At 38.9% G+C, this 14,322-nt stretch overlaps 1 protein-coding gene across 1 annotated transcript in view; it reads right to left on the bottom strand.

Annotated features, from left to right (window-relative positions):
• Positions 1 to 13,975, bottom strand: part of ACTR3 (actin related protein 3) — a 35,553-nt gene extending 21,578 nt beyond the window's left edge. Inside the window, exon 1 of the mRNA XM_085320973.1 lies at positions 13,777 to 13,975. Coding sequence (XP_085177099.1) covers positions 13,777 to 13,820 — 44 coding nt within the window. The 5' untranslated portion in view covers positions 13,821 to 13,975. The remainder of the gene's footprint in view (positions 1 to 13,776) is intronic.
• Between the last annotated feature and the right edge of the window lie 347 nt (positions 13,976 to 14,322).

The raw sequence follows: 14,322 nt of genomic DNA, 5'->3' as shown, positions 1-14,322 counted from the left end.
CCAAAAGGCTCTTAATGCTTTCAACTGCACTAACGTGATTTCTTATATATGCTCTCTCACCTAGAATATGTGTTTCTAAAGAGATGACATGAGAGCAATAATAAATTCCCTTGAAGGTTATTTGCCAGTCAGGCAGGCAATTTTAAAGCCAAAAGGAAACAGCATTTATAGCAAGAACTTTTAATAAGAAYGTCATTAAAATACTCAGTCTGCAAACCACAAGCCATGACCACTGYTCTTTTCTCCATTTATTTTCTGTCCACAGTACACATCATTGTATATACATTCTCCAAAATTAYGCATCCTAATTCTGGCAAAATTGCTATTTTAACAAAAACCTAAAAAATAGGAAGAAAATCATTTTTTGGATGCTGTATTTGTTGAGCTGCCCCCCAAAAGTGCAATAGGTAATGTAGTGGCCTGCTACCAAGTGTATCCCATCCATTCTGCTGACTATCCCATGCAAAGACACAATGAGCTAGCCATGCACAAGCAGAAAAGCGCACTGTAGGAGAAATATCATCTAATYTTCATCAACTTCTGCGGAGTAAGTCTCCTCAGCTACACCTGATGAGCAATTTCATACAAAATAGACATTTTTAAATGCACACAGACAGGAATACGATGCAACTCCAAGGCTGGTCACACAGTAAAGATGCAAAGCGACTCCAGAAAGAAAGATTTTTCTGGCAGTTGGAAAAAGGAAGTACGAACAACCTGAAACTCCCTGGAAAGAAAGCCAGRACTAGGCTGAAATTTAAACAGCCTCTTTCTTGATTAACTTCAAGATACATTAAGTTAGAAAGTGGAAGGATGATTTTTCCAGGGTTTTCTTTGTTGTTGTTCAGAGCCATCATCAAGAGATGACAATTTGATGAACTAATGTCCACGAGCTGAGCCACAGCAATCTTTCTGTGCATGTTCTCAGTCAATCTCAAAACACAAGACAGATTTATTAGCTTGCACAAACAATGGGCTTCCTGATGCATGGTAAATCTTACACACAAGTTAAGTGTGTACTGTATGAGCCCTAAAATTCTCCTTGTGTGTACAAGAGGCAGGGTTGGACAGCTTAGTGCTTGTTCACCACACCCACATCAAGGATTCTCAACCTAAACACATCACTGTGAAGTCCTATACAAAACCCATGCATGTAGTCATGCTCCAAGCWTGTCTACATCCACTGAGGGGTTTAGGCTTCACACAAACTTCATCCATAGCTATTCTCAAAAATAAGCTGATACAGCTTTTTCACAATAGATACCTCCTGAGCAAGTGCTTCATATATTTAAGAGATCAGCATTCCACATCCTCTTCCATCCAAATGGGTTCAGAGCCACATCTCCCATTTCCTACAAGTATCTCATGCACTTGCTTATCAACTCTTCAGAGGCAAGAGCATCTGCATTTCTTTCCTGAAATTATATGAAAAAGATTAAGACTCACAGGGCCAAAAATAAAGCAAGATGATTGTCCAGTAATCAGAATGCTCATCTAGAACAGGAAAGAACAGAGTTTTGATCCCTGCTCCAAAGACTGCTCAGTTATTTTATTTTATTTTATAATCTAAATATACCTTAGAAATGCCTCCGAGAAGAGATTCTGACTTTTTCCAAGAAATACAGTGCCAATGGGAGTCAAAATTATCACCACATGTTAACAACTGCACATAACAGCATATTGGCTATTTAAAAGAAACAATTCCTGCTATTTTCTTAAACGCAATACAGATACCTAAGTCCAGCAGTTTAAGGCCTGTGAATCATTATTTAATTGAACTATTTTTCTGTGGTTTAAAGTTGCATGCMTCCAAGAACAGGAAACTTTAAATGCATCTTAGCATTTCTGCTCTCCTGCCTAGTCAACTCCTACTTACCACACCAGCCTCTCTGAATCCTATTCTGAGCAGACTACCGTACTGACCAGGGTGCCACTCCACAGACACCGTGCATCAGCATCACGGCACTAGAGTCCCTTTATGGGTCTTCAGAGAATATAGTCGAGAAAAAGACTGCACAGGGCAATTGCTTTGGTTCAATAAAGAACAAAGAGGAACAAAAAAATGCCTCAGCTATGCAAAACAGAACAGTGTTTTGCATAACTTAATTATGTTGAACTTAATTATGCAGATCTTCTCCATCATAAACAAACTTTGCYGCTTAACTAATTTTACAGAGAAATTTACAAACTTTTTAATAAGATCCTGATTTAAGTTCATTCACCATACAGAACATCATGATCAGTCTACTAAGGCATGTTAGTAAGGTCCAGTTACATACTCTGTATGTAACTGGATAGGAAGCATATAGGATCATGCAGATGCTACATAAGTTAGTTGAAGTGTGTAAATTCTGTGTTGCAGGTGTGCACACAACAGTCAAATTCAGTTCTGGCCAAGTTAACCTATTTCTAGAAGAACTGTAATTAAATAAGCATGTTGAATAAGAAACTACAGAAAACTGCAGAAAGGGAGAAGATTCCAAGAGGGACAAACAAAAAAAAAAATAAATCAAATTGTAAAAACTCCAAGTTTTTGACAGAATGGAAAGGGATTCTACTCTTCAATTCCCAGCTACTTGAGGATATTCTGTTCATTCAACCAAATAAGCTACTATCACTTGATTAACTATCAGATGAAAAAAACAGATCTCACGCTTGTATATTTTGTCAGAAAAAAACAAAATAAAATAAAAAAACACACTCTGCTTAAGCAGAAGAGAGATTAGAAAACCTCAAAAGAACTAATTTGGGTCAAAGCTTCAGCAAAGAAGAGTTAATATTCTTTCCTGTGTCAATACAAGAAACATATAATTTACAAGATAGGTAAGGTAGTTTACTGTCTCATGTCTTTTGATAGCTATTTGCTTTAAAAAGAAGTGAAAACTTGGCAAATCTGTATAAGCCCTTAGTCTTCATACATATATTCTCATGTAACCAAAAGTCTGCATAAAGTTTTACATTTTTATTTGCTGCTTTTCTTCTATCATCATTCTTGAAAACCAAGTGAGATTGGAAAGCCCAGGGAACATTTAACTCTCAATTCCCTGAGAAGAGAAGTAACAGGAAAATGATAGTGAAGAGGAGTAAAGACATCCTGCCCCTTTAAGAAAGGTTCTAGTCTCTAACACCAGGTGAAAACTGGTTAAGTAGCAGCAGATCATCAGAAGTCCCTGAAGTAAAGGAACTGATTATATGAGGAAAGTGGGACTTGCATAATATATTAGTTTATCATCTCTTCTCAAATGCCCTTGAAAAAACACCAGATAGCAAGACTTTGAAATAGGTCATGTCTTTCATATTATTTTATGCCTTCAATAAATACGTTTATCTTTTACACATCACTTTTTTTTCTAATCGCAACTGCTTGTATCAATTTTTAAAACATTTTAAAATTTTAAAACATCAACAAGTGTTTTACACAGCCAATAGTAAAAAACAATGACATAGTGGAAAAAGAGCACAAGACTGGAACTKAAGACAAAGAATCTTGTTAAAGTGTAAACAAGATGCATCAGGGAATGATAAGAGGGTATGTTTCAAAGACACATGGGATCCATAAATGCTAGAGAGTTTATAAATCTTGCAGTCTGCAACCCTGGTCTTGGAATCTACTACATTACCATGAATCTGAAACTATTTTTTTAAAACATTTCACCTGAAAAAATAGCAATTCACTTGAACAAAAATTTTCACCTTGCAAACAAATACTACATCACATGCTATAATCATCTCAGTAAAGAAAAACATAAGAATGAATGAAGTGGTACACAATTTGAAATTTGAGCTCAAAATCAGCTCAAAAAGAGAAAAGCTTCTAAAACCTTTGCTTTCCTATACTACAGGATATTCAGACTAAAGTAACATGAATCAAAATAAAATTTTCTGGGGACAGTTTTTACAACAGTTTGGAAAACTCAGAAAGCTACTAATTTTAATGGCATATAAATGGAATAGAAGAGCATCTACCTTCAAATTTGCTCTGATTTATGTTCACTTATATCAAAGATTAAAAGTAGTAATTGCCCTGGAAATAAGTTCTTCTCTCCTAAAAGTGAAGAGGAATATAATATGCTTTAAAATAACCAGAAGAACTTAGTTTACAACTGAGTCACTATGTCACCTGGAAAAGCCCCGTATTTAAACGTAATAGTACAGTAGACTAACAATATCCAAGTTCATGCATTCTGAAGATACTAACAGCTTAACTTGTAATGGGTCAATTTTACATATATTTGTGAAATCCATTTTAAATATTTAATGCTGAATTTTAMTTCAACACAGCAAAGAAAAGATACCTTTGCTTTGAATATATCTTTCGCAAAGTAAGAAAAGTAAATGGCTTTGTACAGTATCTCTGTATAATGAAAGCAGTTTGTGTTGGCAAAAGCAGAATACTCTCTTTCTTACTTAGWATTTCCTCTGAGACCTTTATACTAATTCATTTTAAGAAGTGTCTTAGTAGTGCCCCTGTGTTACACCATACCCACACAATACTAAGCTATACTTCCTGTTTTTAAAATAAATTACATTTTATTTTTATTCACGTTTTCTGARTATTTTTGCAGTCTAATTACTCCATGTGATGACATTTACAAATAATAAGGAAACAGTGCTCCACAAGTTTGAAGTCATCTTACCTAATTCTTCRTACTGTAAGCTGTTATAAGGGAGAGACTAATTTCGCAACCTTCTGCATGGATTTGCCCAAAATAAACTGAACATTGTTCAGACATTTCTCAGAAAGAAAAAAAAATCCTAAGAGAATACATTAGCTATACATAATTTTCTATAGCTGAAACCAGGAGGGTTTAGTTGAACCAAAAAATACAAGATATCCAAGTAAAAATTTTACATTTGAAATCCTTATTACCAGCTTCTCACAACAGTGGGTCTATGGATATGAATCAGATAAAGACTTTGAGTCATATGACACAGAAAGAGGCATAGTTTACTTAATTTGAGGTTAAGGTTAGTTAACCTGAGGTTAGACTGATTTAACTTGAGTTTTTTTTCAAACAAATGCAATATAGTGTCTAAAAGTGTAAAGAGATACTCCACATTATAAATATTTATATTCAAATGTGTGTGTATATATATATATATATATATATATATATATTTATGCACGCACGCACACACACAAAAGATCATTTGCACTTGGTATTTTTACTGCCTTCATACCTGACAGCTCCAGCCATCAATCAGTGGCTACTATGCTACAACAACAGCACCCCTTCGCCCCCATCAGCCCATTACAATCTAAGCAGAGGGCAAGATATAACCAGACAGACGATGGATCAGGAGATAAGGAACCAACAGCAAGCACAAAAGGAAACTTTTTTGGCACATCTCCAGTCCAACCAGTAAACCAATCGACAGTTTAGCMTTTCAGTAGGTAACCAAATGTTTTCTATCAAGAATGGGTTTGCAGGAAAATAAAAGTTTACATATTTACCATGTTACACCATATTTCTAATAAAAAAGAGCTTCAAATTAGAATCAGTTGTCGTGTAGAAAAAAAATGTCCTATTAAACTGTGAACAGAAACAGATCACTGAATTTTGTTCAACAAAAAAAAGCATGTCTCATTTAATAAAAGTGCACAGGTTCTGAAGTCTGACAGTAAATATACAAGGAGTCAGATTGTGAGAGTTCTTGCAAATGATAAACAGCACAATAAATCTAAGGCAAGTCACAACATACAAAATGCTAATATTTCCTGAAAAAATTGACAAATAAGAGATATCGCATAAACTAAAGAATTAAAATTTGGATTCATTCATTGACAGTTCATAATCAAARTAGACTTTCAAGACATCTTCCTGTCTTGCTCCCCACAGACTGATCATGCCGAAATACACCCTGTGCACAGCTGCAAACACTTGCAAGGCCACAAGGGAATGATAAAGAGAAAAAGGAAGCCTCAGAAAAAAAAGATATCTAAATTAAACTAGAGTTTCACTGTCTAGTCTTAAAAATGCAGACTCATGCTTAGACTAAAAAGGAAAAATTGAATGACGTTCTACCAAACAGGAAGTCAATGGCTGGAATTATGACTTTTTAGGATATAATCCTCCTTGATAATTTTTARTTTTCAAAAACAACAAAAATGAAAGCAATAGATCAAACAACACACTGAAAGGACACTTTTTCTCTGATAGGTACAACAATTCTGATGTGGACACTTACAAGTTTGCACTCAAAAATGGTATTTTTAAGCATCTACCTATAGATGACTGTTAGATCTGTACAACAAAATATATTTGTTTTGGTTCAGTGATCAAAGCAAACCAAAAAATGAAAACATTTAAGCAAATTGAAAAGTTATTTTTCCCAATGAGAACAGAACTAAAGAATTTAATTGGGCAGAAACCAAAATATATTTTTAGTTTTTTAAAAAACCTTTGAATTTAGCATTTTCTCCTTAAACACTTTATTTAAAGAATGTTATTTAAAAAACAAATTTTAAAAAGTTGTTTGAAACTRTCAAAACAAAGCCTCTTAGGATTTCATAAAGAAAGCCTAAAATGATGAAACTAAATGTTCAAATATTTCTACTGTTGGTCCCTCCTGTCAAAATTCAGTCTGAACTCATAAGTTATTACGGTATTACCTCTACTATTCCATCTTGCGTAACAACAAGCTCGTCAACGGTTTTTTTTTGGCCTACTTCAATTCTCAGATTCCATGACTGTTTTAACACACAGACTTGGCAAATGGACGTATCAAATCCCCATGGTAGATTCTAACGAACATGATCTCTGATTAAGAATTCAAAGATCTTTACAATTCTGATGAACATGGGGAAATGTGTAAGTTATAGAATCATTTTTATGAGTATATATCTACCTGACCCAATACCCATCTCATGGGACCTTAAAGTGCACRAATTAAAAGACCAATCATGGAGCTTCTTATATGTGTCTATAAAATAATATACTAGATGGATCCTCAGCAACTAATATAATATTTCTGAATTCCTAGAAGCTGTATTTTCAACTAATTTAGGTGACCTAATGTGCACCACATTCATGCATTGAACATACTTTCCAGGTAGAACATTCATGCCAGGAAATAATAATAAGCAACCAAGAAACAAAATGCAAACATGCATTATATCACCCCACACACACAACTCCTATACTCTCCCTTCAAACATTTAATCACTCCCAGGACCATATTCTATTCTTAGTTATTGTTCAAGCTTCCCACACACGCCTGAGTATGAGCTCTGCTGTACATAAAAGGTTGTTCATTTATTATTAGCTTTACAGACTCGACCCATGGATGCAAGTGCTTTTGCCCTCTATTCAGAGAGAAAAGGAAGAAAAAAAAAAGATAAAGAAAGGAAAGAAAAAAAAGAATTTGAAAGGAAAAAAAAAAAGTGGGAAGTGGGAAAGAAGCAGAAACAGAAGGACAGGAAGGTGGCATAGATCCTGGATGGCTTCATACATGCATTTGAATAAGATGTTAACTGATTCCAGAAACACTATAAATGCACAGAGCCTACAATGTGATGTTACAACCTGRCTATGATGCATCACTTAAGAGATGYCCATAGGTACTCATGGGGCYTCAGAATTTATTTTCAATTATTAAAGAATTTATTATTTTTTCTTTTTAACCAAACTCCAAATCTAGCAAAATGCCTTTTTCCACTTTAAGGATGAATTATTTCCTCATCCTTCCCACAGTCATTTTAGTTATTGGCAAGCAAAAGATTTTTTTAAAAAATCCTGGAACACTCTTTTTTCCACACTCCATTAAGGAATGACCTAGGAGATTTTTTTGTTCATGTTTTCCATAATAAAAAATTACTTCTGAGATGACACAAATATGCAAAACTCAGTCCAAAAGAGAATGGTTTCATGAAGACAAGAATCCATTAACAGAAGTTATAACACAGTCTAATTGACATATTAACTGCTAAAACATCATAATGCTGAAATGTTTTATACCAAATAGGAGTTACATTTTGAAATCTGGTGGGAAAAATCCCATCCTGGGAATTTGGGGGGGGGGGGAATCATTTAATTATTTCAGATACAGTGTAAAATAATTTTTTTWAAAATGTGTTAAACAGGTAAGATTACAGCTACAGAAGCTGCATATGATGTTACTTCCCCTTACTTTTTTTTTTTTTTAATAACACTAGATTTCTCATCTCATGTACCTTTGCTAATGAAAATTATTAGCTTTTCATGGATCTTGTAACCATTTACCAGCTCAAAACCCAAAAGAGAAACAACAGTATAATCCTGTAACAACTTTTCACACCAAAAGACACTCAACCTATAAACACTTTGCTCTACTTAAAAGCATTAAGTATTCAKTTGCTGCATAAAGATCAAGTAGAAAGATTTGAGGTGGATTGAGAACTGGCTGAAAGGTAGAGCTCAGAGAGATGTCATCAGTGGCGTGGAGTCTAGTTGGAGGTCTATAGCTAGTGGTGTCCCCCAGGGCTCAGMACTGGGGCCAGTCTTGTTCAATGTATTCATCAATGACCTGGATGAGGGGACAGAGTGCCTCCTCAGCAAGTTTGCTGATGATACCAAGCTGSGAGGAGTGGCGGACACACCTGAGGGCTGTGCTGGCATTCAGAGAGAGCTGGACAGGCTGGAGAGYTGGGCAGAGAGGAACCTCATGAGGTTCAACAAGGGCAAGTGCAGAGTCCTGCACCTAGGGAAAAATAACCCTAGGCACCAGTGCAAGCTGGGGGCTGACCTTCTGGAGAGCAGCTCTGCAGAGAAGGACCTGGGAGTGCTGGTGCTGGTAGACAAGCTGACCATGAGCGAGCGAGCAACATGCCCTTGTGGCCAAGAAGGCCAATGGGGTATCCTGGGGTGCATTAGGAAGAGCATTCCAGCAGGTCGAGGGCAGTGATCCTCCCCCTCTGCTCAGCCCTGGTGAGGCCTCATCTCGCATACTGCATCCAGTTCTGGCCTCCCCTGTACAGGCGAGACACAGAACTACTGGATAGAGTCCAGCGTAGGGCTACAAAGACAATCAGAGGACTGGAGCATCTGCCCTATGAGGAACGGTTGCAAGAGCTGGGCCTCTTTAGCCTGGAGAAGAGACTAAGAGGGAATCTTAGCAATGTCTATAAATACCTTAAGGGAGGGTACCAAGGGAATAGGGYCACACTCTTGTCAATGGTGCCAAGTGACAGGACAAGAGGCAATGGGCACAAACTGAAGCACAGAAAGTTCCATCTGAATATAAGGAAGAACTTCTTTACTGTGACAGAGCACTGGAACAGCTTGCCCAGAGGGGCTGTGGAGTCTCCTTCTCTGGAGATATTCAAAACCTGCCTGGACATGATCCTGTCTAACATGCTCTAGGTGACCCTGCTTGAGTAGGGGGGGGTGGACTAGATGATCTCCAGAGGACCCTTCCAACTTCAACCACTCTGTGATTCTGTGATCAGTTGAGGAGTTCCCAAATGCAATGTCCGCTCTGCCACACACACAACTTTAGCACTTGGAGTGAAGAGTTGGACAGAATTTCAGCTTCCGAGGTTTAATATTTTGAAATTTATCCTTACTTCATTTATAGCAAACCCGGTTACAGAAACTGAACAGCCAGTAAAGTCTCAGTGATATGATTAGTTCTGACAAATACTTTACAACCTCCTGTCACGAAAGCTTGGAAATCCTGAGCAGCCTTAGTTTCCCACACTCTCAGTTCAGAGGGAATCTAGACACCTTCAAAGCACTGGGCTACTATTAGGTTCCTAGGGGCTGTTATGTTCCTTTCATGAAGAGGAGAGCTTACTCGAGCCAATTCCAAAACCTTGAATTCTTCCCTATTATTCAGGGAGGGAAAACTACAAAAAAAGAAGCAACAACAACTTACCCAGGTTACAAAAATGGAAGTGAAAAAGGAACTTAACTTGGCATGTAAAAGGAGACAGTAGAAAAAGCAACAAGAGAGACCAAAAACTTTTTGACACAACCGATTTATTCAACAGAAGGCTAACCAACATATCTGATCCTACTGGGGGGTGGGAGGAGAGAAGAAAGAAAAAAAAAGATCTGGTGTACATTAGAAAATTCATTGACAACACTCACTATCAATAGGTATCGTATCCTGCCAGTATACACAGGAAAGCAGCACACAAGCCTTTAGAAACGGCAATGTTCAGGTCCAGAAAACATAAATACATTGCTTTGAAACATTTTCATTGTTAAAATTAAATTCTTATTTTGGAACTGCAGTAGCTTAGGAATACACAGCCACTTGCTTCAGCTCAACTCTAGAGCCATTATTTTCAACACTTCTGATTATCTGCCATCCCAAATGAGCTAATTCAGGTACCAAGTTTATCCTAAGAAAAAATGCATTCACAACCATTCCAGAAATACACAGCTAAGATGTGGCTGTCAAGCTAATCAAGCTAAATTTTGAAGTAGCGTAGGAATAGCATTTAATTGTGACTTTCAGGCTGTCCTACATTCACCTATAGAATAGGCAAAAGGATCTATTCGAGTACCTAAAAGGCACAGAGTAAAAGACTGCAGCCAATTAAGATTAAGTGTATGTACAGCATACTAAACAGAAAAAGCCTCTTACTCATTTGTTAATGGAAAWAATTCCACCCCACTTTTCTTTTTCTCTATTTTTGCTCTAAAATASATGAAATATCTGCTTCAAGCCATGGAGTATTTAAGAATCTCTCACAGTGTATATACTAAGTCAGTGAGCATGATTAAAAAAAAAATAGTATGAAGTTACTATTCCAGACTTCTTTTTTGAGGAGACACAGTGTCTCAAATTTTGTGGAGAGAAGGGAAAGAAAGGGGAGGAGAGCACAAGATCAGAGTGAAATCAAATTAAGTATTAACACTGATGTTAGATAAATTCCCAAAGAAGCAGTAGGACATCTAAAATTAACTGGATAACACTATCAATTATAGAAAGGAATAATCCCCCTTCTAACAAGTGTTTTCCACTAACTAAACTCTTCAGATTTTTTATTTCTATAACTTTATTATGTAATTAAAAGAAAGTTACTTCAAAAACAAATAGTTCTAATTTTTTAATTGCAATTAAATATTYAATTGATACTCTTTTTAGAGTATCCGTTACCTTACGTTCTAGATATCAGGTTTGGTTAAGCAAAGAACACACAAGAATTTTTCAAGAATGCAGATTTCAGAATAACAAATGTCACACTGGAAGAATCTTTGCTGTGCCCATAACCTGATTGCCATGTCATTGACTTCACACATTTTCCAACTCATGTAACTGGACAATCTCTAAAACATTTTACTAACCTGCTGTTAAAACCTTAGCTAGGAAGCATTACACTGCCCTAACCTCTTCTAGTGCTTTGTCAGTCTTATACTTCGAAAATTCTTAAAATTTGTCTAATCTAATCTGGTTAACAGCAGACTAATGCTTAAAAGTGTCCCTTATTGAGTGTCACTCAATTTCAGTTGGAAAAAAAAAAATCTTAAACAACAAACTGAATCAACTCAACCAGTGGTTACATGCGCAACCGGCATAAAAGGACACCCTTATCTCTCCTACATCTTCCCTSTTGTTGATTAAGATAATGGATAACATACATATTGAAAAATCTCCTTCTAAAAAGTTATACTAACTAGAAAAACCTCATGCACTTTTATAGTTTTGCCTATTCTAAACAACCTTTCCATATTGGTTTTATTTTCTGAATAGCTCTAGCTTTCTTTTCCTGTCTTAAGAGGCTACCTCCATTTGTCTGCTTTCYTAAATTTTGGTACACAGAACGTTGAGGCCGCAGCTAGAGTACTGTTCTGCAGAGAGCACAAGGCTTATATAAACTACATGTAGTGTTCTTGCTTGTACACACAAACTCAGATTTAAAGGGTGAAGGAGGGAGAGGCTCTGGCTTGGGGCTCTATCCACAATTTTGTGAACCAGAATGTAAGGAAAGAACCACCTCAGACTACCAAGTGATCAGAAAGGAAAGCCTAGAGAACAGAAGAGTTGGGATTCTTTTCAAAAGAAACACAGATTCACAACAAAACAGTATCTTAGAGATCTCTGAAGACTAAAGAAAACAGAAGCAAGAAGATTTGGTCAGCCTCACAAGAAAGAACGTTATGAAATACGCCCTCAGGCACCAAAACTGATTAATGGAACACTCATATACTGATCTTCTTCAGGAAGATTTATTGTAACACAAAGGTCCCTTGGTAAACCTCTCACATTAAAAAGGCAAAGTGGTTTCATATCCAGCTATGTTGTTTCTATATTGTTTCAGCTATGTTGTTTCTGCCTGGAATCACTGAAAGCACTGAGTGAGCTACACCCATGGAAGAAATCTATATTTTGCACTGACTTTAATGGGACTACCTATAATGCACAAACTTCTAATATGGAAGAAAGCTTCTTGTATATGTGGCAGGGTTCATTCCAAATTTCAAGTTCTGCCCCCTCCCAGGGAGTGTAAATAGTGCATATACACATCATGTCAGTCACRTATACTTCTGTGACACTTGGTTACACATGCACGCTCCTACTGYGCTAACTTCCCCTTCGTTCCACAAAATGCAAAGTTTTAGTTTTTGCTGGAGCTACAGGTATGAAATTTCCACAGAACTATTAAGCATACAGTCATTACAAATGCATATATACCTGCTCATTAAATATATATAAATTGTATGTATTTTTTATATATATATATATACACACATATATATCTTATTAACGCCCTAGACCAAGTGGACTCTCTTAGGAGGGAAGATAAGCACAGTCTTTTAAAAAGTGTCTGGATTCAAAAAGAACATGCCCTCTCAGAAGTCATCTACAAACACTGTATTCATTCTAAACTCAGTAAGAAAATTCTTCAATTATTTTTAACAAGACTGAAGAGAAATGAAACAAAAAGAGAAGTTTAAGAATTACAACACTATGCTAGCTCAAGACAGAGAACTTTGAAATATATCAGTCCTTTTCTTTCCAATAAAACCCCACTACATATTTAAAATAAAATATTCCACCCTTAAAACCCTACTGCAGACCTTGGGTCACAAAGAGGTTTTCACTTCCTCCGTGTGTTCCTGTAAGCGGTACAGCTGAACCCTCCCAGGCTGGCTTCCTGCAGACACCTAAAGCTTTGCTACCTAAGTCACCTAAGTGAAAGCCATGCAACAGCAATAAATAAATAAACAAAAAAAATCCAAATCCCAAAGGCCTTCCACCGAAATACATTTTATGTTATGCATCACTAGGACTTCGTTCTCTTCATCATCTGGTAGCCGCTAAATACAAGAAACGGTTTGTAAGAAGCATTTSGTTCAGGTTTGACACTGAAAACTGCCTTATAAGGTATAAAAGCCTGAAAGCAGGAAGAGGCTTTGACAAAACTAAGGAAGTTCCTCTGCGCTTGCTCACTAGAGGGGGAGGGTTTTCTTTCCCTTTTTTTTTCCCCCCTCTCTCTAATTTGTCTTTTTTCTTTTTTCTTTTTTTTTTTCCTCCCCTGCCTTGTCCCCCACCCTGGCCGAGCCGGTCACGCTAAAGGCGACCCCGGAGCGGCACGGCACTGAGCGGCGGCCGCCTCAGGGGCGGCACCGCCGCGCCCGCTCGCCGCCCCGCCCGGCTCCGCGCCGCCGGCCGCGCTCCGCGGGCCCCGGGCCGGGCGGGCAGCGAGCGGCTGGGCCCTCGTTCTCGGCGCGGGGGAGGCACCGGGCCCGCGCCGCCATCTGCGGGGAACACGCCCAGCCCGCCGCCGCCCCCCTCCTCCCGGCGCAGCGCCGGCACCGAGCTGTCAGCGGCCGCCGCGCTCACCCCGTGCCGCAGTCCACCACGCAGGCTGGAAGCCGCCCTGCCATGCTGCTCCGGTGGCGGCGGTGCTGGGGAAAGGCGGGCAGCCCCTGCGCTCGCTCCGGCGGCTCCTCCGCTCTGCTCCGCGGCAGTGAGGGCGCTTCCGCAAGCCCGGCGCTCCCGCCCGCCCTCGCACGCACGCACGCACGGCCCGGCACGGCCCGGCGAGCCCAAGATGGCCGCCGCGCCCCGCCCTGCGCGCGCCGAGGCGGGCGGGCGGGCGCGCCAACCCGAACATTCGCCAGTGACGCCCGATCTCGCGGCCTCGGCCCCCGCGACGGGGCGCGGAACGAAGCGGGCGGGCGGGCGTTTGCTCTGCCTTTAGCTGCCCACCTCCGCCAGGGGAAAGAGGGCAGCGATCACGGTTTGACGCGTTGTTTAGCGTCCCTGTCGCGAATAATATTTTAACGCGGAAAATCTGGGACAAGATACAGGGGCAAATGTGGGGAAGCATGCCGGCGATGAGGAGGATGGGGCCGAGGAGGCCCACTGGTGCCCTGCGCCGCCCCG

The sequence above is a fragment of the Rhea americana genome, unplaced genomic scaffold (assembly GCF_003343005.1).
Source record: "Rhea americana isolate MKP2758 unplaced genomic scaffold, rheAme1 scaffold_67, whole genome shotgun sequence".
Taxonomy (NCBI): domain Eukaryota; kingdom Metazoa; phylum Chordata; class Aves; order Rheiformes; family Rheidae; genus Rhea; species Rhea americana.
Note: the sequence above shows the minus strand (reverse complement) of the source record. Positions and strands in the feature narration are given on the sequence as shown.